The following is a 27,194-nucleotide window of genomic DNA, read 5'->3' as shown; positions in this document are numbered from 1 at the left end:
AAAGATAACAAATAATCTGATTGACAGCTGCCCACGAATTCACCCCTCGTTTGCATACAGTACCCTCCACAATTATTGGCACCTCTGCTAAAGTTGATTAGAAAATGGGTATAAAAAATAAACTGTTGGTGATTTGTTGTAATCTCACAATGAAAAAAAAATAGGACAAATTCAAAACATTGAAGGGAAGCAAATTTATTTTGAGAAAAAGGAAAATCTCATAAAGAAATAAATATTTTTTAACACGTTGCTCACAATTATTGGCACCCCTGCTTATAATACCTTCTCACGCCTCCCTTTGCCAATAAAACAGCTTGTAATATTCACCTATGACACCCCATAAAGTTGGAGAATACAAAGCAAGAGGTTTAAGACCGTTGGTCTTTACAAAATCTCCCCAGATCGTCCAGATTCCTAGGTCCACAGTTGTGCATTCTCCTCTTTGACTCACCCCACTATTTCTCTATTGAGTTTAGATCAGGGGACTGAGATGGCAATGGCCGAAGCTTGATTTTGTGTTCAGTAAACCATATTTGTTTCGATCTAGATGATTGTTTTGGTTCATTGACCTGATGAATGATCCAATCATGACTAACTTTTAGTGTCTTGTCAGAGATTGACAGATTTCCTTTGAAAATGTTCAGGTTTTTCTTGTTGTTCAGGATACCATACACCTTCATTAGATTCCCAAGGCCTTTGGGAATAAAAACAGCCCCACAATAGCACAGTGCCTCCACCATAATTCTCATTAGGTATGGGATTCTTTTCAGTCTAGTCATTCTTCTATATATGCCAAACACACCTAATGTGTTTCTAACCAAAGAGTGCAATTTTCATTTCATCTGACAATAGACCACACTTTTAGACATTCACTGTACCATTTAGTAACTCCTGCCGTTACATTGGCGATTAAATGACTGGACAGCCTGTTACCTAGCATGCCATCTAAATAAGCTATTAGCAATGAGGTCACTTTTGAAGATTTTTTGGGGGACTTGGTGACTCCAAGATGACACCTTTAGTCCAGTCATTTTAGGAGAAAGGGTTGAACAAATTGCAACACAAGCAAACTTAACTGATTTTGTATCCTAAATATGTTCTGAGTAAGGGAAAAAAAGCCCCGAAGAATCCCAAAATGCGCCTACAGTATACAGAATTTTTCTCACGGAAATAGGGGGAAAAAATTAACCTTCACATATCACCATGAAAATTACTGAGTTGATTACTTACATCACAAACAAAAAATGTATTATTTTTTAAATTGTTTGTTAACATGGGCAAATTCCAGGGAATTACCATTGCTTGTAAATGCAAAAAAAAAATGCTGTTTATAACATTATATTACTTACAGTATAATTATTCAGATTACATAGACTTACAGTATTCTTGAAAACCACTTACTTGGTTAGATGTTGGCTTAGAGTATATGACAGTAAAAATAAACTGTTAATTCAATATTGATCAACATTCTTTGTTTTAATACAGCAGAATACACTAATGAACACTTATCAACCAATGTAAGCTTGAAGTAAAAAAAAAAAAGTCAAAGTTGTTGAAACCAATTTTAAAGTTACCCAATAATGATTAGGGAGAAACCAGGGGCCTGCACTACGAAGCGGGGTTACTGGCTTATCTGGGTAACTTCGAGAGTAACTTGATCACGTGTGGCATAACTTCCCGATTAACCCGTACTACGAAAGGTGGATATGTTTTAACCTAGGTATGCTGCCATGGCAATTTACCCTGCATCTCAAACCTGCTCCGACCAGTTTATGTTCTTGGTTAACCCGAGGTTTCCGTTAACCACACCCTTTATAAGTACCACCCCTCCACTAACAATTCGAGACAATGTCGGCGTACCTGGATGATCCATACGACATTGGAGCACAAATCGTGAGGGGCTCTCTTCGCAGGGTGAGGGGTTTTAGAGACCGCCATATATAGACTATAGCATATATATATATATATATATATATATATATATATATATATATATATACCCGGACGATATTCTCTATGAAGATATAGATTGTCAGCCGAAGGAATTCGTTATCTTTGTCAGATGATCTAGACAGAAGTCTCTAATGTCACCCGTCATAGCAATACCCTTACGTGGACATTCATGTATTCCATCTAATCGGTGATGCTGAACATCTGAGCAAGAATACTGTATGTCCGAAAATAAATCGGACATAGGCCTAGCCTACAGTATGCTGAACATCTGAGCAAGAATAGCCTAAAATAAATCGGACATAGCCTAGCCTACAGTAGGCCTAATAAATTAAAATCACAATTTTAACAAACTTGTTGAATTGAATGTCATATTACTGTACCCTGCACATAAAGGCTACACATTTCCACAGCACCAGAATCCGACCGAATGCCTCCCTCAACCCCTTCCGCAATCGGCCTTCCACTATTATTTGCGATGGCCAACTCCTCTGCTACTGTAAAACACTCCTTACAGTAGTGTTCAAAGACACATTTTTCTTGTTAGCTGTAAAACAGTAACCTGACTCTCACCAGATGAATTTCGTTCCGCTTAGCTCCGCCTAGCTTCACTCACATCCATCTGGGACCTCTTCCATTGAGAGTGATTTCTGCAACCGATTTTATGGTACAGCCAATCAGGACGCAAGGCGGGAGTTTCATAGATGTGACGAACCTAGCGTTCATGGGCTTCGGAAAAACCTTTCTCCGAGTAAAAACATCATCATTCCGCGTCATTCACTTAATGTGTGAGTCAGAGGTTGGAAACTGGGGCTAGATTTTGCTAACAGAGTTGCCCAGTTAGGGGCTCGTCATCACTTTTGTCATCACGTTGTAGTTCGTTTGTAGTCCATGTGGCCTTTCATGTCCAACAGTTTTAATGTGAACTTGGGAATTTGCCCTTTTTATCACTTGAAAGCTGCATATCTTTCTTTCACGAGCATCTTACACTATATTTTAAGCAAATACAGTTGTTTGTTTAGGATTAGTGAGTGTATGTTTTAACCTTTGTTGTGGCGTCCGTGTTTGTCACACATTCCGTTGGCAAAGCACATGAACACTTGCTGTCGGAAAAACAAAGTAGCCATGGGGGCGGTCCTTGTAATTCCGAGGTGCTCTGAATGCACCAATATCGTAGAAGCGACTATGAGACTGTTATCAGCGTCACGGGTTGGCTTTGATGTGAGTGGTTGAAGTAGCACGTCAATAGATGACGGACAAGTGGCTTATTCAATCATATGCAAGCATTTTTTGATTAGGCCCAGCCTTCTGAAGCAACACTCCAATGGATTGGTCCCAGATGGATGAGTGGAGCTAGGCGGAACGAAATTCATCTGGCGAGAGTCAGGTTAGTAAAACAGAGGCCAAGTGAAGGCTATAAGCATACTAGGCCTACATGTTTTCATAATTAAGAAATATTAATGCAAGCTATAACTATATAAACCTACTATTCTGAATAATGTGTTTGTGTTTCATTTTCACCTGCTGCCATGTGCATTTGGCAATGGTGTTGCATCTGAAATGTTCACAGGATTAGGCATACACTAAATCAGTCAATGGGGGCTACTTAAACATTCAATTATCCTATTACTGTAATCTATATGATTTGTAGCTGTAGGACAACTTTTTGTACGTAGAATATTGATTTGTAATTGTAGAATATATTTGTAATGGTAAAATATTTTTAACGTAGAAACTTAATTCAAACTATGTTACGTAGGTCTTACTTAGGACATATGGGCTTTGTATTTCTATCTATCATCTTTGTAACTTTTATACTTTTTAAACTATTAATTGTCAGTTTCTCAGGCATAGCCTACAGTTTCATTCTCTTAAAACCAAAGATTCTAGAGCGCTACGCGTTCCGCTCTAGAATCTTTGCTTAAAACTACACATGCTGTTCAACTGTTTCCTCTGTCCACAACTGTTTCGAAATAAAAGTCCTTACTATAATAATTCCCTATTAAATAATTTAACCATTTAAACTATCCACCTTTTTAACTGTTCAGTCATTCCAACTATATTAAACCTCATCTACCTAGTTCAGTCATTCCAACTATATTAAACCTCATCATGTTGGTTGCCAATTAGCACATCATCTGTTTTAACAATTTCACACAATATGTTTTGCATTTTCATGCACTGGTAATTCCCTGGAATTGCGTTTTCTAGTATGATTTGTAGCTGTAAAACCGATCCTTACCCGTAGAATAGATTTGTAAGTATAGGGAATATTTGTGATAGACAATTACTTGTACAGATAATTTTTACAGTTACAAATAATTTCTACAGTTTCAAAACGTGATACACACGTACAAAACTCCTGAGTCTAATATCCCATAGTCACCCGCATTCAAAAAACGGGACATGCAACTTTGCTAAGTTCCGTGACTGGGAAAGGCTGGCAAGTAAGCCGCAGGCAGATCAGGGGATTCACTTCCCTGTTAGGTAGGCCAGCAACACGCGCTGGAGAGATGCGTGACATCAAACCATGGAACGAACACGTTTACCCGACTGCTGTTCCTCCTGTTCATTTTCGTGAAGTTTCTTCCGTTTTCCATGCCCTGAATGCTAATTGGGTTTCATGTTCATGTCGGGAGAACCGGCCCTGTCTGCTTCTCTCCACACATTAGCCTACACGCGCACAGATGCGCGCACAGGCGAATGTGTGGCCTAACTTGTTACATTTGCAATGAGTTTAATTTAACCTTGTGGGAAATTGACCGATCCCAAGCCCCGCCCCCTTTTACTATGTCACAAAGAGGAACGTCGGAGGACCTCGGTCAATTTTGAATTTTATAGTGTCCATTCTGTAGCCTACAATACGCCGGTTATGTGAATGCTAATGCTTCTTTTGCGAGTAGCCTAAGTAACTAAATAACTAAAGAGCTCAAAAAGGTTCAAATATATGCCTGGGATACTTGTAGAAGTGACATCCGATATCCTGACCGTGTGAAACGTTGACAGACATAGGCCTAACTTTGCATAACTTTGGGTAGGCTGCTACGTTTCAGTAAAGAAATCTGAGTGTGTACGAAAATCTGTTCACAGAAATAAGCTAATGACCATTTTTTCAACAAACGGAATAGACTACTCCGATGAATCATTGATGGCTGAACGAGAGATAGCCAATGTCTTCTAAAGATCAAATCATGTGCCGATTGAAAACCTTGCTGTATAGTCTATGCAGTCTTGAAATCGCCAATATTAGGCCTACTACATTGCCCACATTTAAATTAAGTATAGCATAAGCGGGCACTGATGAAGTCTTGTGCAAGACAAATCACGTCTGCAAACTGCGGAACTGTGTTCCACCTCGTTGATAACAGCAGACATTGTGAATGTGTCCTTCCGAATACTGAAGGCCTTTCTGGCCTCTGTTTTTTGAATATATCAATATTACTTGACGCCCAGAAATCTAGCATACACTGTTAAATCAAAGATTCTATAGTTAACTAAGATGAATCATAAGACGATTCATCAATGGAACGAAATGGCACTAGTTCCGGACTCCTAAATAGGCGTGTCAAAACATAAACTTTTCTCTGAATAAGCAATAATAACATATACATATAATTTTGTATACTATTTTACAGTCATTGTTTGTGTGTGATGCCAATGAAACACTCTTTCGGACACGCAATGAATAATTTCATTTTGCCCCGTTAACTGAGCTAGCTAGCTAGCTAGCTAACGTTAGCATAGTAAACGGAAAGTGAATGGGAATGTTCGCTAGCTAGCTAGCAGCTAAGAACTTTGGTTAATCTTATATATTGTTGCAAACAAACCTGAAATAACATATGTTCAGCAACTTTGTGGTAGTCTACTAGTTCTAGCAAAAAATATGTTAGGTTAGTTTATCAACCATCTCTGAGTCTAGAGCCTCTGAGAACAGGTGGCTGTGCACCAGAGCTTTGAGGAGACAGTGACAGATCACGAACAAAGCTATTTTTGTCTTTATTTGTTTCGTTGGAAAATACAATTTCAATGTCGGAATGTTAGGGAGACATGTGGCTTCTAGAAAATGGGTTCAAAACTTACATCGCTGAATGTAGGGCTAAGGGATTGGTCATATTCCGTGAAAATGTTCATTTCTGCCATAGGAACACATAGACACTGGACCTACCGCTAGACTCCTAAATGGGCGTGACTGCTTCGAACCCCACGTCACAACGTGCCAGAATTTACCCTCTTATGAATCGTCTCGCTTTATCAACCGTCTCTGGTTAAATGGTGCTGCGTACCCATGTTGAACACGCGTTCTCGCACACTTTCCTGCAAACTTGTCCGACTATTAGCAACAGTAACTATGGGACTGACAATGGGAGGAGGGGCTTGGGATCATAGACATAATATACATAGACGCCGCATCGACCGCTGCTCCCTACTAGCGCTGACGAGATTTGGAGCCGCCATCTTGGACCGGTCATCCACTCCACTCAGTGTAATCTGTTTGGCCGGTGCAATGAGCTGTCAGCACACTTAATTAATCATATCTCACTGAATACCGAACAGATTTTCACGCGGTTTTTTTTGCTGCAAAGGTCATACATGTAGCTATGATACAGGCCACATTGTTCGAAAATACAAAATACAACCAATAGTACGGTAATGTTAAATCTTACTTGTGAAAAGTAAATCCCCCGAGTATGGTCCGCCGATTTGAGCAGGAACATGCTGCACAGTGCTGTCATCTTGTGTTTTCTGCTGCAACGCAATGAGGAGTATGACCGGTCCAAGATGGCGGCCGCATTTCTTGTTTCCAGCAGCCAATGCGGCGTCTATGTATATTATGTCTATGCTTGGGATCGGTCAATTGTGGGTTACCCTGGAAATCCAGATTTCTCGCGAGAGCACAATGGAATTGTCTCTGCGAGACACTGGCAATGAGCAATGATGCACGTACTTTTACCCCTTTTGCATTGGGCTTTTACGTGCATTTGGGCATGCACGTTACTTTCACCCCTTGCATTGTTCGTGGCCAGACCCTTAATCTTTCTAGATTACCAGGGTCTGGATTTTCCAGGCTAGGCAAATGTTTTAATACAATGTAAAATAAATGTTAGTTTTGGCTTTGGAAAGTAATTGTACAAATTATACAAATAGGCTATGCTGTTAAGGCTGTGACAGGTTACAGCGGCATTGGGTTTCTTTATGTGGTGAGAGTTGCTTATTTGTCTTGCGAGAGTTGGTAAACACTGCCCTCCCTGGTCGCAACTATTTTGCCTTAAGCTAAACGGTATCCTACGGTAGCCTACGGTATCAATCAGTGCAACATAACTGATTGGACATACGGTTAGCCTACTCTCTTCTGACCTCCCAAACCGAATGAAAGTGTGTCTTCGTCTCATCTGTAATTAACACCGACAGGAAAAATAAAACAGCTTTAGGACAAGATTGTTATTTGACGATTGCGGAAGCAGCGTAGGCCTACAGCCAACAGTAGCCTACAGTGAATCCAGTCAGAGCGGTGGAGGTAGGCTACGTTTAACTTTTAAACTTACCGAGGCCTTGCGCTGCCATCACACCCGACGCGTTTACATCAAAGCCAAACTCCACACGACAGAGGAAAAGACGAAAGACCGCAGGAGAATAATCAAGTCTAGTGCACAAGAGCGAACCCCCACTGCATGCTGCATGCGAAAGTGAAAGCCACCGCCCAATGCTCCTCACCGTCGGAATTTGATAGTTTTCTGTAGACCAAATTGCCAACTAATTAAAATCGGGTCGATAGTTTTTGCGGTAGGCTATCCTGTTTATAGTCCAACAAATGAAGAAACGAAGCGCGCCTATCGAAAACTCCTCGTCAAAAGGAAAAAAAACGACACCAAGCCGCAAAAGAACTCTGAAGTGCGTCAACAGCGCAGACTTCTTCAGCTATTTGCCGCTAAAGTGAAGGTTAATCAGAAGCCTACCCTAGAGCTTACCTAGGATCAGTTTAGAAATTGGTGAGGAATTTACAAAGTTTAGAAATTGGTGAGGAATTTACAAACAAACCACAAAGAAAACATTATCGTCTAAGCCGAGTCTTAGTCAGAAAAGCTGCATCGACTGAAGTGCGCCACAAGAAGAAAACATTGGGAAACTAAAGCAACCTGTTTCAGGTGAGGTTTGGTATTTTTTGGGTATTGCAATATATATGTCTTATTGTTTTATAGTGAAAAATTGTGTCAAATGAATGCATGGTGTGTGTCTATTGAAAACAAAACAAAAAAAGCAAGTATCCTAATCTGCGGAAGAACTGACACATCATGTGATACATAAACACTTTGGATAAATCAGTAACTCTTAAAATTGCAGCTGAATGGGCAATGGCATGGAGGAAAAAATGCTGTGTGTGTGGGGGGGGGGGGGGGGGGGGGGGGACATTGAATGACAGAAACATTCAAGCCACAGACTTCCTGGAAAGAACTAAATCTGTTTTACAACAAATTTTACAATCTTCCGTCGGCCCATATCACAATTCTTTTATGTTACTGCTAAGGGTACCCATAAGCACACTAAAAGTTTTCTCTTAAAAGCTATTTATAAATTTACAAAAATTACAGCTCTTAAGGTAGCCTAAGAGAAAGGCTCCGTTGTTATGACATCTACCCACCCACCTCAAGGAATGCAGGGGTTCCAGCATAACTGGTTATTGCGTTATACAGTAGGGTGAACACTTTTGACATCTTAGAATGATGGGAATGAAAAATGAATGAATGAATGTGTTCTTTGGTTTTTAAAGTCTGGGAGTCAAGGTGTCTACTAATAATGCTAATTGCTGCTAAACTTTATTTAGTTGAATAACATTTTGGCTCACCCAATTCTTTATTTGTTATAGCACGGTGAGCATATTGAGCAGTGTTGTTGAGGGAGCAGAATGCAATAGTAAGTCCCCCCCCCCCCCTACATACACAGCACATTATTTCATCAGGAAGCTTCTCCAACACACATCCCCAACATACTTACAGCACACTGCCCCCCCCCCCCCCCCAATACACAGGACATTGTCCCCCCCCCCATTAATGCACAAATAGGCTGACACCAGACATAATTTCACTGCATTTCTTACTTCCAGTAACTATATGCATGTGACAATAAACTTCCTTGTATGAGCGCTTTTTCTCTTATTTCACTGTTCACTAGTTTCACTTATGGCACAATTACTGAACCAATAACTCGGGTAGCATATCTATCTATTGACCAGGTTTGTGAAATCTTAAGCACACTGTCTGCTTTACACTATGTTTGAAATTCTAAAATACAGTTTTTGTATACTAAACAAAGCTAAATACAGTTGCATTAGACACATCATTCAAAACTAAAAGTGTTTGTGTGTTTTTTAAAACACAGCGATTGAAATCAGAGATTCAATACTCTCAGGTTAACGCTTTGGTATAACAGTTGCGACCAACTTTGTGAAATGTGTTAGAGGAGGATTAGGACTAGCAAAATAAGGCAGATGAAGTGAAGGAGGAAGAGGATCAAGGAGAGAGTGAGCAAGAGACTGAGAGGCTTTATTGACCCACGTGTAGCATTGAATCTGAATTGCCCCACTCATGTTCATCTTTGCATGCAAGTTCTGTGTGCACATGTGGTCAAAATTAATCCAAGACAACTGGTGTGAGACTGCAGCTTTATTCACGACGCCGGGAGCATGTTACCCACATGAAATGTCAAAGTAACAAGCCCACACATCTGTGGGTGAAGCCAACTCTTATACCTTACCCCACACCCATGGAAAATCACAAGTTGTCACCCTCCATTAATCACTTACCCATCTGGTATTTTAACAGAGATAAGAAATGTTTACGACCCCACTTAACCATCTGGTGTTTTGACAAAGATAAGAAATGTTTATGACCCCCCATCCTGAGGGTTACCCACAATTCGCTGACACAAGGGTTAATTTAACTAAACATTCTTACATAGGAGTTTCCGAAAACACAAGGGTCAGAGTAAGGAGATGACAATTAGATTTCACTACATGTATGTAAGGTATACTAAACATTCAATGAGAGACATATAAAATGTATTCCACACACATTTAGCATTTTTCCACACCTCTGGGGTACAATAGGTAGCAGGGGGTGTGGCAGGAGTTGGTTCCCACAGTAGGGACCCCTTAAGTTTTCATAGCCCCCTCCTCTGCCTCTTTTGTGACTGTCCCAAGGCAGAGGTATGTTTCATCTTGTGCTATGTTTGTTTTGTGTTTTAATGCTTGCCTTTTGTATTTTGTGAATTCATCATATGTAAACTGTCTCCTTCACTCTTAAAACGAATGTGTTGAAAATAACACAACTTCCGTTGTTTTTTTAACTCATTGAGTGCCAAAAATGTAATATTACGTTTTTCCTTCTCATGCGTTGAGTGCCAAAAACGTAATATTACGTTTTTAGCTCTTTTTTTTTAATTACGAAACTAGACACTCTAACACACCTTATATGTGATTTTGGGAACTCTGTGATGAATGAAAATGAAATATATGACGATCGAAAACTCATGAAAATGCACAATCTGGACATTTTATCATAACTCGGTTGCCGCTTTGGGTCGAATCAGTGACGCATGCACGTCAGCTGAAAACCGTGGGTCTATCACTAGGTGGCAGTCTCGCCAGGTCTCGCTGATCACTTCCCGGAAAGTTTACAGGCAACACTTCATATTTCATGAAAGACATTATATCTCCATTTCTAGAAAAAAAACAGTGATTTGATGAAAACTAGCCACTGTTTAGCTTGGGATTTCTCAGGAACAGAGGTGTGTAGAAATACACGGTTTGCACCCACTGAGAGCTTAACCAATAGTCTATTCTAGATTTAAGAGACCCTGAATTATTGGACCAAGTGAATTGAGAGGACGTAGGATTCTTATCTCTCCAAATATCCAGTAGCCCTATAGGCGTGACACAAAATCAGACAGATGAGAAAGGTTGTGAGAAGATTTGGGTGGATGACGATCAAGAGTGTCACATAAAGTTTCGTTCAAGTCACCACCTAAAATTACATGTATATTGGGATATTTACAACAAAGGGATTTTATTTTAACCTCTATTAGATTAAATAGGGAAAGATTCCTTTTGGGGGAGTTAAAGCCATATATGTTTACCAGTAGGAAGAGAATGTAATCTAAAGACACCACAAGAAACAGAAAATGACCCTCAGGGTCAGGTATCACTTCAATAATTTTGCCTTGGAATTTGTGTTTCACAATGATAACCCCAGCAGAGTGGGTCGACCCAAAGGAAAAGAAAACTTCATCGCCCCACTGAGATTTCCAAAATTTAGTATCATCTGGACTAGCGTGAGATTCTTGAAAGAAACAAAAAGAGAGTTCAGAGTTCAGCCCTTTGGCATACAGAAAAATAGCCTTTCGTTTTAAATCATTAGGCTACGTAACCCTCTTGTATTAAAGGAACGAGATGCTGGGGAACATTGAATAGCAAGCAATAATTCAATTAGAAAGAAGGAGTAAACCCATTATAAGATATGTCTATCCTCAAAATATTAAAAGGGCAAATGTAACCAACAAGGACAGTAATGGAAAGAAAATATTGTTAGCTGTAATATAGCTGTAATAGCTGAGGTAACCAAACCACTTAAAGTTTCCTATGATTTAAATCAACTGTGAACAATTCCTTACATAGCCTAGGCTAAGGCTACCTAACACATTGTGGTTATCCATAAATAGATGTAAGGAAAGTGTGTAGAGCAAAAGTAGTAACGTCTGAAGCAAACTTGACACCTGAGATCAAAGTGCAATAAAAGGATAATAATAACAAGGCATCAGGAACATCAGCAAAAACTTTAAGGTTAGATGCGTGGGAGCTAATTGCAGTCATTGCCAGAGACCTTGGGAGGCGTCAGTTCTTTACCATCCACAAAAGCCTTCGGACCAACAAAGTAGGCACGATGCCCCTCGAGGCGAGCTTTCTCAACAAGTGGCCATAGCTGTTGGCGAAGTTCACGGTCATCAGGTGAGAGGTCCTCGGCGAAGCGTAGATGGTTGTCTGCCAAGAAGGCGGAGTTCTTTGCAGCTTTCCAGAGAGCATCGCGAAAGTGGCGCATTGTAAATTGGATGATGACACCTCGTGGTTTCAGAGTAGCACCGGCACCCCTTCTGGTTTTTCCACCTACTGGTTTCCGAGCTGTTCCCGAGCCTGTCCAGATGTCATATACCTATCAACAGCAGCTGACGGCTACCCACGTCGACAGATTCGCTACATATTCATAAACATTTTACTGGCCATGGCATGTCGCACCTCAATAAAAACTGCACTGAACTGAATACCTAAGCACTACATTACTACAACATTTTCCAGCGGGGAAAATGCTTTTTTAAAGTAACCTAATTTCGATGATCTGTGTTGCGCTGGATTCGAACCCTCATCAGCAAAAGTATAACCACGCGAGACCACCTCGCTCTCCACTACACTATCAACATCTACATAACATTCAGAACATAACGCTGTTTTCACTCAGTAGGCCATGATTCACCGTTTATCTGAGTATTTTGAAACAACTGGTTACCTTGATTTAGGCTTCAAAAACATAACTGTATCATGCACTCTACCTTCTGTTACACCTCTGCGCTATTCATGTACAAGGATTTATCATAGCCTACATTCTGCCAGGCAGCGCACGGATCATGAAACAATGGGCCTAAAACAACTGGTTACCCTGGACTGAAAACGCATGATCTCGCTGTCAAACACTCAACAGCTGGAGCTGGAGAGCTTTTGGTGGAAATTAACTAGCACATAATGTTGGTATATGCGCAAGCAGCTTGTAGAGATCATCTAGCCTAATTGAGGCAAGGTAACCAGTTTCATCCCAATTTAGAACAAGCTGCTTGTGATAACAGGGATATGAGGTTAACCTTTTAAAATTAAAAACCTGAAACGAAAAGCATTGTAGGGGTTGCAAATACTTATCTTCCGTTGTAAACATAACGTTGTAGGATAGCATAGGCTATAACTTTGGAAACGAGACGCCATGGCCATAGAAATCTGCTTGTCCTAAACCAAAGGAACTGGCTATTGTAGCTGTTTTTCACAGTTTCCAGGCCAGGGTAACCAGTTGTTTCAGACCCATTGTTTCAGAATCCATATGCTGCCTGGTATAATTTTTGACAAATCATTGCACACAGATGGCGCAGCGGTGTAGCAGAGTGCACGATATGTTTTACTCCTAAATTAAGGTAACCAGTTGTTTTGGAATATTCAGACAAACAGTGATGTATGACCTGATAGAAAATAGTTAAACGACCATTGACACAGTGTTGATAGTGTAGTGGGGAGCGGTGTGGTCACGCATGTAATTTGTTTTCCAGAAGAGAGTTTGAATCTAGTGCGACACGGATCATGGTCATGGTCATTAGGCGACTTCTAAAAAATAATTTTCTCGCTGGAAAATGTTATAGTGCTCAGCCGTTCAGTTTAGTACAGATTATATTAAGGTGCGACACGCAAAGGCCAGTAAAATGTGTGGGCCTATGCATCCAAGGAACGTAGGCTATTGCATCCTAGCTGTTTGAGAGCGAGATCATGCGTTTTCAGTCCAGGGTAACCAGTTGTTTTAGACTGGTTACCCTGGACTGACAGCTCCCCCAAACTTCAGTTTCTTGAGTGCTACCAGAGCAAATAAAAGAGGTGGGGGGATAGCCACAATTTTCAAGACGTCTTTTCAGTGCAATCAGTCGTCATTCGGTGACTTTACTTCATTTGAATATCTGTGTGCATGCATTAAGTCTTCTCCTCAGATTTTATTACTGACAATTTACAGGCCTCCAAAACATTCAGCTAAAGTTTTTCTTGAAGAGCTAGGTGAACTGCTATCAGTTGTTTGCATAGAGTTTGACTGTCTTATTATATCAGGGGAACTAAACTTGCATGTGGATAATCCTGAAAACAATTATGCCAAGGAATTCATTGCACTAATCGATACTTTCTCCCTAACACAGCATGTACAGGGGCCAACACACTCTCTCGGCCATACCCTCGACCTTGTTATCACAAAGGGTCTCTATGTCTCTACAGCTGTTAAAGACCTGGGCCCACTTCCCCGATAACGACGGAGACACGCTCTTAAGAGGGTTTTCTACGATTCATCTTACGATCGTTCGTTTGGTTTTTCCGACTGTTTCCCGAACATGCTCGTAGTGTGAACGCTCATGCACTGCTCTTAAGATGCTCTTAAGGGGAGCTGTCCACGTTAATAGTTCTGAAATAACCTCTGATTTGACGGTGATGTCAGGTGACTGCACGTCACAGCTATAGGCCTACCATTTAAACTTCAGATCTACACATTAATTCACATCAATACGAAAATAGAAACACTTTGACATCTGCATGTAAGCATCCCAAGTAGGTTATATACCACACAGAGACATAAATAATTGTAATTATTTTAAGATTAGATTGTTGCACCATGCAATAATTTTTCGTGGTGCCACTTAAGAACACGTTTGAAGATAAGAAAGAAGTCGAGTAAGAAAGAGAGGAAATGTGTAGGCTTAGATTTTGATGCAGTAGGCTACAGACTAAACCACATGTTGCTTTCTCTGCTTTTTACCTCATAGGCCTAATAAAATATAGCCTTCACTTAGCAAAGATAATGTCAAACTATTCTGGCAATGTCTCGTTTAATAACTTGATTGCATTTTTGTCCGCTTTTCATCACATTATTATGACCATTAAATGTAGGCTATTTTGCACGCTAAAATCTGATTAATCACAGGTAAACACAAAAGAATGGGAACGTAAATTGGATTATGTATTTTAAGTTGTAATTCCTCTGTATGTCCTGTTGGTGACCTCAGTAAGAAGTACTATTAAGACGCTCTTAGCCGGTAACGAGTACTCTGGAGCACTCATAGATCTACGAGTGTTTTCACGATGCTCTTAAGCTACGATGGTTTCGGGAAACAGTCGGCAAATCTTAAGACGTTCGTAAGAGGGACTTTACGACGCTCTTAGGCTTAAGATGCTTTCGGGGAAGTGGGCCCTGGCCTTATCTGATCATTTCTGCGTGTTCTTTGATGTGTCTATGTCCCCACACACTCAAAACACAGCTATGATGGTAAAAAGGAGAATCATAAATGATCAGACAAGTGCTCTCTTTGAGCAAGCACTTTCACTAAAGTCAAGTCAACTGTCAGACTTTGAAGACTTATTTGATCACTTTAATGCAAAAATGGCAAACATTACGGATGACATTGCTCCATTACAATTCAAGAAAGTTAAGGACAAACAGAAAGCACCATGGAGGCAAAATCCAGCAGTTAAACTTCTAAAAAGAGAGTGTAGGAAGACTGAAAGAAAATGGCGTAAATACAAACTTCAGATCCACTATGAAATCCATAAAGAGATGCTCCGCACTTTTCCTAAGTCACTGAAAACAGCTGTTGTAAAGCCACTTCTCAAGAAGAATAACCTGGATGCCTCCATGCTAAACAATTACAGGCCCATATCCAATCTACCTTTTATTTGCAAAATTATTGAAAAAGTAGTCTTTAATCAATTAACCACCTTCCTAACATCAAATGGGTATTTTGATTACTTTCAGTCTGGTTTTCGGGCAAATCACAGCACTGAAACAGCTCTCATTAAAGTTTCCAATGACATACGCCTCAACACAGATTCAGGTAAAACATCAGTCCTAGTGCTACTGGACCTTAGTGCAGCATTTGACACTGTTGATCACAATATTTTACTACACAGACTAGAACACTGGGTTGGATTTACAGGCATAGTTATCAGCTGGCTAAAATCATATCTACAAGAAAGGAGCTTCTTTGTTGCCATCGGAAACTGTACCTCAACACCAACGTCCTTGACCTGTGGTGTTCCCCAGGGGTCGATCTTGAGGCCACTATTATTTAACCTCTATATGCTCCCACTTGGACAAATCATTCAAAATAATTTGATTTCATATCATAGTTATGCAGATGACACACAAATTTACTTAGCTCTATCACCAAATGACTATGGTCCTCTTGAATCTATGTGTCAGTGTATAGAACAAATCAACACCTGGATGTCTCAAAATTTTCTTCAGCTGAACAAAGAAAAAACTGAAGTAATTATATTTGGTAAAAATGAGGAAAGACTTAGGGTTGCCACTCTCCTTGACACAAAAGGGTTGAAGGCAAAGGATACTGTTAAAAATCTTGGTGTATTAATTGACAGTGATCTAAATTTCAACAGCCACATGAAAGCGATAACTAAATCAGCTTTTTACCACCTCAAAAATATTGCAAAACTCAGAGGGCTGATGTCAAAACATGACTTAGAAAAACTCATTCATGCATTTATCTCCAGCAGGGTTGATTACTGCAATGGACTGTTCACAGGCCTTCCTAAAAAGACTATTAAACAGCTTCAGGTGATACAAAATGCAGCAGCTAAGACTCTAACAAAAACTAAAAGAACTGACCACATTACTCCAATTCTTAAGTCCTTGCACTGGCTTCCAGTAAGTCACAGAATTGACTTTAAAGCACTATTGCTTGTTTATAAATCAGTAAATACTTGTCAGACATGCTTCAGCAGTACACACCTTCTCGTCCTCTCAGGTCCCAGGTGAAAAACCTACAGTTAGAACTAAACATGGTGAAGCAGCTTTTAGCTGCTATGCGGCTCAGCTGTGGAACCAACTTTCGGATGACATTAAAAAGGCCCCAACTGTAGCCAGTTTTAAATCTAGACTTAAGACCAAACTGTTCTCAGATGCTTTCTGCTAACTGTGCCGAGTTACAAATTCTGAATCTGCCTTGATAATTATTCTACTTTGTCTGTTATTACTTTTTTTACTACTTTTGCCTTTGTTTTTGCTTACTAATTATTCTTTATTTTTAAATGATTTTACCTTGTGTTTTATGTTTTCTTTTCATTATGATCTTTACCTTTTAACTATTCTTTGACTATATTGCCCTTCTATGCTTTTATTTGTTATTATTGTTTGGTTTTGTTTATGTAAAGCACATTGAATGACCTCTGTGTATGAAATGTGCTATATAAATAAACTTGACTTGACTTGACTTGACCCATTGTTTCATAATCCGTGCGTAGAATTTATGACAAATCCTTGCACATGGATAGCGCAGAGGTGTAACAGAAGGTAGAGTGCATGATACAGTTATGTTTTTAAAGCCTAAATCAAGGTAACCAGTTGTTTCAAAATATTCAGATAAACGGTGAATCATGACCTACCAGACCTCCCAAGTCTCACGCATTGAGCGTGAGACACACGCATTTCAATGACTTCACACGCTCACACGCCACACATGGCATTTCTCACTCCGAGAAATTATTAACTTGCCCGCACAGATATTTGTAAGCGCTATATTTTACAAACGTAAATACACAACGTTGCTGTCTGTGCGCTCATTCAGCTCAGAGAGCTGCTGTTCAGTTACTAACCTATCGGCCAATCAGAAAATAGGATTTCTCAACAAATTAGGAAATAGTTTTGTTTTGATGTGGGTTCGCAACGTGGAGACTGCTGGTCTGCGGAGTCGTGGAGTGAAATTAGGCCCGGTGCTTCGTCTGATAATTTGCTGCGCAGTTGATCAAGATACCGCGGACCGACAAAAAAAGAAAACAAACGTTTATGCTATCGATGTTATTAAACATGGAGCCATACAATAAAGTGGTGGTATGAGCGTTCATTCAATGCAGGCGTCTGCGCGAGAGAAACTGAAACTAATCGATAACGTTGGTATCAAAGCTCCACTTCAACCTGTTGAATGCTATTTAATTGTTTAACGACACTTATCAGAACAACGTTGATTTTTGGAACTTCCATAGAAACAGAGCAGAGACTGTATAATACACTGTATAGCACTGAGTATTGGGTCAAATTTGAATATAACGTGGCCAAAAGCTATTGTAGCCTTCTTTCTATCTGTTAAAGATCAACAGATCAGTGATTTATGCCTATCTGCTCGCCAAAAAAGCTGGTATTGTGTTTCCTGAATCCTTACATTCAGGCATTCAAATTAAACTTCATTAAAAACATGTATTTTTTCCCCTACATTTCCTACCAATGTATGATGCTTGCATGAGGTAATGAAGTATTTCTTTTCTTATGCAAGCAATGCAATGAAAAGCAATGAAACTAATTATATCTTACATTAGTAAAGCAGTCCTCTGATGTGCATGTCACAAAACATTTAAGTGAAAGTGCATGTATAACAATATAGGCATAATAATGATTGTGATAATGATAATGACAATTTGATTTGGAGGGAGTGGGGTTGGGTAAGTGTAGATGAGCCCTATGACCCCAAAGTCTGCCATGACTGGGCCTCAGGTCAAAGAAGTTTGAGAAAGGCTGGTCTACATAACCTGCATCAGATTGAGGTTTGCAGTGATGCACCTGAAGGCACGGGTTGAGGACCCAGTCAGTTACGTCACAATATGCACATTTGTTTAAATTCATACCTACGTAATCACCATGACCTTTGAATCTTGAAAAAAAAAATATTGACCTACCTACCGACCCATGACCCTCATGACATTGAACCACAGTGCTTTAAATGGGAGCCCCCAGTATTAGTCATCAAGGCATCAAAATCTGCCACAACATCACTCATAAACATACACACACACACACACACGGACACCACTGTTCAAGAGACCATTTTGGGGCTAAATGTGTTTTTTCTCATTTGGTTGTTTTCTGTTTGTTTAGAGCAGAATGAGCCACTGCTGTTCAAAGGACCCATTTGGGTGAAATTATTATTATAATTTATGTAATTATTATTTATTATTATAGGGTTCTAGAATAAATAAAACAGTGTGTTTGAAATAATGGAATTTGTGCTCTCTCATGAAGCTTGGTCGATGGGACATGGGGAGGGTGGGTCTGTTGATCGGGGGGAGGGGGCGTGGCGCCACGAGTAGTTCAAGCAGACGTAGGACTTTCATGTACTTCGATCAGGGGGTAAGGGGGCGTGGCACTGTGCCAATGCCACGCCCCCTCCCCCCTGAGAAACAAAGTCTCACTCCTTGCAAACTTCAAAACTTGAGAGCCCTGTGACCTACTGAGTGAAGACAGCGGCATGTCCTAAAAGTTATATAGGTGCTGATAGTGTAGCGGAGAGCGAGACGGCCTCGCATGGTGATATTTTTGCTGAGGAGGGTTCGAATCCAGCTTACACAGAGAATCGAAATTAGGTTACTTTAAAAAAACATTTTTCCCGCTGGAAAATGTTAATAGCAATGTAGTGCTCAGGTATTCAGTTCGGTTCAGTGCAGTTTTTATCGAGGTGGGACATGGCGCAGGTTCCAACGTCTTTTGTAGCCAGTTCCATAACTTTGCTTTCTAGTTCGTTAATCCTATTCTCGGCAGCATCGAGTCGTTTATCAGTGCGTTCAGCCATGCATTTAATGTCTTTTATTTCTTCTGTCAGAAATTCCACAGAAGTTTTCAGACCTTCAATGCCTTTGTCGAGAATGTCGGCTCTGTCGTTAATTACAGTCTTTAGAGAGGCAGTATGGCTTGTTGGGTTGATGATGTTAGGAAGTGGCCTCCGGTCACAGATGAAGGTACAAGCGATCTTACAGATTATTTATGAAAATAGCTTAGAGTAAAGAAGGAGGAAATAAAGACATAATTGGGACTAGGTTGATATTATATCTACTTAACTACTGTAGTTAGCTAACGTTAGCAATAACTATGCTAGCTAACGAGGAAACTATAAAAATATATGTCCATTTGGCAACAGTAAATAAATGAATAAATGGATATCAAACAAACAAATTTATGTTTTTCATTTGTGACCATTGTTTATCTAATTTTCACATTTCAAAAGGAAAGGGTAAGGTACATCTAACTGCTATCTGTGCAAACCGTATGGTAACGTTAGGCTACCAGACAGGGGCAGTCGACCCGGGGTATTTTGTGTATCTTACTTTTTTTTTTTTTGTTCGAACTGGTAATTTTATTGCTGCTATTGGAACAATTGAAAACGGAACATGTTTTCCCACTCGACATTATAAAAGAAGTAGTGAGATAGTCGTAAATCGCGGGCTGTTATCCCAGTGGACACAACGTATCCAATAGGAGGCACTGGCGCAATGCTACCCAGCAACAGCTCAGTAATGGTAGTTTCGTCGGATTCGTGTATAGGCTGTTCCTGTTTGATCACAAAACGCCTTAGAGTGGATATAACGTCAATACATTCTAGTTATATTTCATGTACTTTATTTGTTGAGTTTTGCTTCCCAGCATGCATTGCGATTCATTTAGTATTTTTGGCTATTATTAGTTATTTTGAAACAATATGGCTTGAACAATTTAGCTTTGGCTAGCCTAGGCCTACTCTGATGATGTTTTGAACAATATGCTACGGGATATGCCCATTAAAACGTTGTATTAGTTTATTAAGAAAATGACACTGTAGATGTGAAAGCAGCATATCCTAGCCTGGTATAAAGGGCCATGTCTACTCATGCAGCGATGAAGCTTACAGGATGTAATACCATAACCATATTGCGTTTCATGTTTTTTTTTTTTTTACCATCGCGGAAATATAAACGTTGCGCGCATAACGTTGCGGTGACCATTACAGGACGTTCTCTCAAAGTCTCGTGGACATCTCAGGGCTCCAGAGTGCGTCCAATTTGGTCGCATATGCGACCTAATTTTTCAAAAGTGCGACTAAAACAAATCGGAGGTCGCACCAGTGCGACCAGCTATTCGAGAGAGGAAAAAGTGTCCGCATTGAAACTCTACTCTTTGGTTCAATAACAGACACATATTTGGCCAATATCGTGGTTTAAACAAATCACAGATAGTGAAGGGCGGGACCTCCCCTCTGATTGGCCGTGGCCCAGTGCCTGTGTGTAAATTTGAAAATGCGTGTGCTGCAGAGAGAGAGAGAGAGAGAAGTCAGAGACCCGTCAGATAAAGAGAGTGGATGTAGTTGCATTACAGTGTGGTCACATAGGCCGAGATAAATGTCCCCTCTCCCCACTGCCTTTCGGCGGCTGGCAGCAGCAAACCGATCAGAAAAGCCCGAGATGATGATCAAGTTTATCGTTGCCTACGATAGGCCTAGTGAAACTTCCCTTCACCAAGTTCAGTCCAAAATAATTATTCACCAGAAAAATAGTTTGAACGTAAACCCGACGTACAGGAATGCCACTTGCGCCAAATTTATAGGAGTCATTGCAGATGAAAAGATGTCTTAAAATTGCGAACAATGCATACAAGGCCTTCCCGAACGACAGAGATACAGATATCGCCGAAAAGGAGTGCGTAATTGACCGCAGTTACATGCAGGGAGTAACCCGGTTTTCAACAGCAATGTTCGTTTTGCGCGTGAGTTGTGTAAACTCATTCTGATGGCATCAATCAATTTAATCCGGTATTTGGTGCAAACCGAATATCGCTGCTACATTTAAAGCCCGAATATTCCCTGCATGTATAACTGTGGTCATTGTGTACGGTGAATTGAATGGACACAGATCGAGCATTGAATGGACATTTAGATCGAGCATGGCAAGTCATTGCAATAGCCTTGTAAGGGACCGATCAGTGAGGCATGAGGACACAAGGAGGTTTGGTTCAAAATGGAGGGTTTTTATTACCCAAAAATGATCAAAACTGACAAAGTCTACAAACTGATAATTAGACCTATAAAAGAGGTCAACCAAAAGTATAATGACACTAAAGACACAACTGACATGACGTAGACTGAACAAAAAACTGACCTGACACAATGAAACAAAAGGGAACATATTTATCGGCTTGGCCAAACCAAAGGACACAAACAGGGGATACACTAAATACATAGACTTAAATCATAACACAGAGCAAAGTAACTAAGGCCAAATTCCCCCCTCGGGCACATGGCAGACGTGGTACAGTCTAATAGGTCGGCACCCAGACTTAGGTCCTCTCAGCCCTCAGCCACGCCTTTGCCCAACCAGGAACGGAACGCCCCCAACGCTCAGCCCAGGTAACTCAAGACAAAGAAATACATGATTAGTAACAAACAACTTATATAACCTTACCGTGTTAAAATGTGTGCACCCATATAAAACAATGTAAGGCTAAAGTACAAAAAGTAATAAAGTAAATAAATTAAACAAAATGTTGAGTGAGTTATTTGAATAGAATAGCACATGTGACTGCAAACAATAAAATGTGCAGCAAATTCATGATGTACCAAAATAAACTAATAATGTCCATTTGTAAAGTGAGGGCTTGTGTTACCATGTGTGGCTGTGGCCATCACAAGTCTATAATAATAGGCCTACCTTTTTGTATTTGTCAGTGGGGCTGTCAAATGATTATTGCAATCATCATTGCAAAATCACATAAAAATCCCCCAGGCTACTTGGAACATCTCTTTAAATTGTGCTCAAATACATTTCTATGGAAGATGCTAGCATGGCGAGCTGGTTTAGCCAAGGCCTAAAGATCATGAAGGATAGTATGTAAGACATTGAGCCATGAAATGTGCAGTTTGAAGCCCTTAAAAGACGTGCACTGTTAATTTACTCACTGTTATTTTTATTTAATTCATCTTTAGATATTTTAAGTTTAAATTTCAGCTCAGTGAAGCACTTAAAGCACCAACATTTCATTAAGTTACTTTTCTTGTAGAATTGTAAATCATAAGTCATAGGACAACCTATATAGGACAGTAATTAAGGAAAAAAGTGAACCTGCTGCAGTGTTAAATGCGATGTGGTTGAAAATTTGGGTGCACCTAACTTTTGTGCTAGTGCACCTAAGAAAAAAAGTTAGGCGCACCAGTGCAAAAAGTTAGTCTGGAGCCCTGCGTCTTTTAGACCTCCCGAACAGAGGTCCGCGGGACGTCAACCCTACACAATGTCGAGGAGGTGACGTTCGCCAGGGGACCTTTAGGGGACGTCGCCAGGACTTTATTTTGTTTACTGGGATGACTAGCATTGTTGACTGAGGCAACTTTAGCATCCAAGGCAACGTGAAAAAATACATTTAACCTACATAACAGAACAAAATCGAATGTAAGCATAAGGCAATGCACTTTGCAAATACATACCTTGATTGTGGAAGTTCTGATATTGCGCCTCCAACAACTTGTTAAAACATACACCTATAAAAGACAAATGTAAGCATAAGACAATGTATTGTGCAAGTAGCCTACACATCCTAACTTGGCCAAACTCCATGACATTACCTATCTTAGCGAACTAATGCAAGTCAGTAGCTAAAGCCGACTAACAAGGTAACACAATGTCGCTAGCAGTGTGAAAGTTTTAACATTGCTACTGACTGAGGAAAAATTAGTTAGCATCCAAGGCATGCGAAAGCAAACTAACAAACGTGTTCATTAAATTGAATTAGGGCCATTGGCTAACTTTCGTAAATGAGCAACCTAAATGTTGTATTATACAGCACTATTATCACCTGGTGAAACTCAACGTTTTGTAAACTAGAAGCTAGCTATATCTACGTTAACATTCTTTACTTTGCTAACGTTAGCGTGTAGTCATTTGTTGAACGATTAACACTATGTTCTCAGTATGTCACACCAGTACGCCAAAAACGTAGTAGGCCTAAAGCTAATATATTCGTGTTCATTTATGATACAGCAGTGTAAATGGTCAGGTAGTAAATTATAAACGTTACGTTAATGTCAGCTTCACTTACCGTAAGAAATCAAACTGAGGAGGAGGCAGCAGGTTCTTCTCACGCATCTGGATCATAGATCTGAATACAGCAATCTGGCTCATCTGATGATTTGATTGGCCATTGCATTTAATACATTTTTGTGTAGGCTACAACTTCTGTATACGGTGGCGCATTGCATTCACATCACAAAAAAAAATCAGGTTATCAATTATGAGGTAATTACGAGATAATTATGATTTATGACACATTTCCAATTCTGCCCCCACTTGTGTGTGGCAATGACATGGTCTAGCTAGCTAGAGAAGGTGGCGCATTGCATTCACATCACAAAAAAAAAAAAATCAGGTTATCTCGTAATTATGAGATAATTATCTCATAATTATGAGATTTTAGTCTTTCTGCTTTCAGATTGGTTGGACATTTGTAAACATTGTGCAACTGTTTCTAACCTCTTTTTTATCACCTACAGGTTTGCTGATTTTCAGAAATGGATCCAGGTCTCACCATCGTTCTTCTGGGAAACACTGGAGTCGGGAAAAGTGCTTCAGGAAACACCATTCTTGGAGATAAAATATTTGAGTCCAGGCGCACTTTTAAGTCTGTTACAACAGAAATCACAGTGATACCTAAAAAATTGTTTGGGAAAAACGTAAAAGTGGTTGACACTCCAGGGATATTATCTACTGGTTCAGAAGAGATTACTATCTTCTGTCAGCGGCTGCTTCAGTCCTCCAGACCTTGTTTGTTCCTGGTAGTGGTTAAAATTGATCGATTCACTGTGGAGCAGGAAAAGGCTGTGAATGCAGTGATCAATGTTATCGGAGATGAAGGACTAAAAAACGGCTATATGCTCTTCACTGGAGGAGAATACTTAGATGGCACACCAATTGATGATTTCATCAAAGAGGATCAAGAAGGTCTACTTCCAACACTCACTAAAAGGTTTGATGGAAGGTATCATGTGTTCAGCAATGACAAAGGAGATCAGAAACAAGTTGAGGAATTGCTTGAGAAGTGGAATCACCTTCAAACCAGCAAGCAAGGTTCCTGTCCACAAGGTACTAGGTTACATTTTAAACCGCCATGCCCAGAATATGCTAACTGACAGACTGGACTCTAAAGGACTCTAAAGGTATTTTTCTATTTTATTATGTCCTTATTAATATATTTCATATCTTTTCCAGATATTCCTAGCGGGTCTCTTTTGGAGGACAGGAGGATTGTGTTGCTCGGTCTACCCGGAGCTGGGAAGAGTTCATCAGGAAACACTATCTTAGGATGTAAAATGTTTGAGTCAGGCTGCGACTTTGACGCAGTCACTACTGAGTGCACTAGTGGATCAGCGGAGTTGAAGGGTCAAAAAGTTACAGTGGTAGACACACCAGGATTCAGTGATAAAGTTCTGACTCGTCAGAAGTTGTTAAAAGAGATCGGGAAGATGGTGGAGGAGGCGAAACCAGGACCACATGCCTTTGTTTTTGTGGTCAAATTAGGCAGAATCTCGGAAGGAGATGCCTACCTGCTAAATAAACTACCAAAACTGTTTGGCGCTGATGTTTTAAAGTACTGTATGGTACTTTTCACTAATGGAGGAGAGCTGGAAAACAGAAGGAATTCCGTGGAACAATTGATTAAGACCAACAGAAATGTGGATAAACTGGTCTCCATGTGTAGTGGGAGATACTGTGTGTTTGATAATAATAAAATGAAAAGAGACAGACAGCAGGTTGGAAACCTCCTGGATAAAATAGATGAAATAGTCACAGTTAATCAAGGAAGGCACTACGGAAACTTGAAAATGCCTAGAATTGCAGATACCGACAGATCCGGTCAGTCAGGTACATCAAGTCCAGCAAATAGGCCAATCTCTGAAAATACATGGCGAACACCATTGGAGATGCTCAAAGACTTAATTAAGTGGCTCCAAACAGCAATTAAGAGATTGTTGAATAATTCTATACCAACTTAAGGAGGTACACTTTTGAGATAGTTTACTTGAAAAAAATATGACACAAACAGATTAAGGATTATCAAAATAGTTTGCAAACTTGAAGCCACATTCAATGATTTGTTACTGTCATTCCTACATGGAGCGAAATTTGGTTCTCAGGTTTGCTTAATTAAACAAAGCCCAAAAATTAGTACAACAAAATAGCTCACAAAATAGTATAAAGCAAATTACAAAAAGGGGTAAAACAATATAAAAAAGTAAAGTTATGTGTAATACAAATGTATCATCCTATCTAAAAATCTCTTTAGTCTGCATCTCTTGCAGAGTAGCTGAACTCCTTCTATGCCCGCTTTGAAAATTACATCAGGTCAGAGGCTCTGTTAGAGCAAGACTGCTGCCCATTTCAGTTATCTGAAAGAGATGTGTGTAAATCATTTATAAGGGTGAATACACATAAAGCTCCAGGACCCGACAACATCCCAGGTTGTGTTCTCAAGGGTTGCGCATCTGAACTGGCTGAGGTCTTTATGGACATCTTTAATCTCTCCCTGCATCAGTCTGTTATCCCCGCATGTTTCAAGAGGTCCACCATCATTCCAGTCCCTAAGAAATCAACAGTAAGCTGTCTTAATGATTACAGACCTGTTGCTCTCACTTCTGTTGTTATGAAGTGTTTTGAGCGGTTAGTTAAAAATCATATTACATCCTCCCTGTCTTCTACATTAGATCCACTCCAGTTTGCCTATAGGCCAAACAGGTCCACAGACGCTTTGAACTTTGAACACTGCTCTCTCACCTGGATAAGAAAAACACCTATGTACGGATGCTCTTCATCGACTACAGCTCCGCTTTTAACACCATAGTTCCATCCAAGCTGATCATGAAATTGAGAGACCTGAACATCAGTCCCTCTCTGTGCAGTTGGATCCTTGACTTCCTGACTGACAGGACACAGGCGGTACGGCTGAGTAACATCATCTCAGACTCCACTATAACACTCAGCAGGGATGTGTGTTAAGCCCCCTGCTGTACTCGTTGTATACTCATGACTGTATGGCAACTCACACCTCAAACACCATCATTAAGTTTGCTGATGACACCACCATAATCAGCTGTATCACGAGTGATGATGAGTCTGCTTACAGAGCAGAGGTGGCAACCCTGACATCCTGGTGCCAAGACAACAACCTGCTGCTCAACATCAGCAAAATCAAGGAGTTGATTGTGGACTACAGGAGACAGCAGGAAGAGCACGCACCCATCTATATTGGAGGCACAGCAGTAGAGAGTCAGCTGCTTCAGATTCCTTGGAATTAACATCAGTGAGGATCTGAGCTGGTCACACCATATAGGTATGGTCACAAAGTCAGCAAGACAGCGACTTGTCTTTCTTCGGCGGCTGAGGAAGTTTGGTATGGACGGTGAAATACTGATCAACTTCTACCGCTGTACCATTGAGAGCATCCTGACCAGCAACATTACAGCATGGTATGGTAACAGCACCGCTCATGATCGTAAAGCTCTGCAAAGGGTGGTCAGGTCAGCGCAGCCCAATACAAGGACTGAGTTACCAACTATCCAGAACCTTTACAGTCAGCACTGCAGGAGGAAGACCAAGTGAATCCTCGCTGACCCCAGTG

The 27,194-nt window shown here is 40.3% G+C and overlaps 2 protein-coding genes across 3 annotated transcripts in view; one reads left to right on the top strand and one right to left on the bottom strand.

Moving 5' to 3' along the window:
* Positions 1–7,609, bottom strand: part of LOC121684028 (GTPase IMAP family member 7-like) — an 11,399-nt gene extending 3,790 nt beyond the window's left edge. Inside the window, exon 1 of one of the 2 annotated variants that reach the window (XM_042063950.1) lies at positions 7,494–7,609. In XM_042063950.1, the coding sequence (XP_041919884.1) occupies positions 7,494–7,512 (19 nt within the window). In that variant the 5' untranslated portion in view covers positions 7,513–7,609. Of the gene's footprint in view, positions 1–4,499; positions 5,023–7,493 lie in introns of those variants that run through there. The other variant, XM_042063951.1, reaches the window with a different exon arrangement.
* Positions 7,233–27,194, top strand: LOC121684027 (GTPase IMAP family member 4-like). The gene is made up of 3 exons (XM_042063948.1): positions 7,233–8,093; positions 24,073–24,661; positions 24,788–27,194. The coding sequence occupies exons 2-3, from the start codon at positions 24,091–24,093 to the stop codon at positions 25,570–25,572; spliced, it is 1,356 nt and encodes a 451-aa protein (XP_041919882.1). The 5' UTR covers positions 7,233–8,093; positions 24,073–24,090; the 3' UTR covers positions 25,573–27,194.

The sequence above is a fragment of the Alosa sapidissima genome, chromosome 15 (assembly GCF_018492685.1).
Source record: "Alosa sapidissima isolate fAloSap1 chromosome 15, fAloSap1.pri, whole genome shotgun sequence".
NCBI classification, from domain to species: domain Eukaryota; kingdom Metazoa; phylum Chordata; class Actinopteri; order Clupeiformes; family Clupeidae; genus Alosa; species Alosa sapidissima.
The sequence above is the reverse complement of the archived record's forward strand: the minus strand, read 5'-3'. Positions and strand labels throughout refer to the sequence as shown.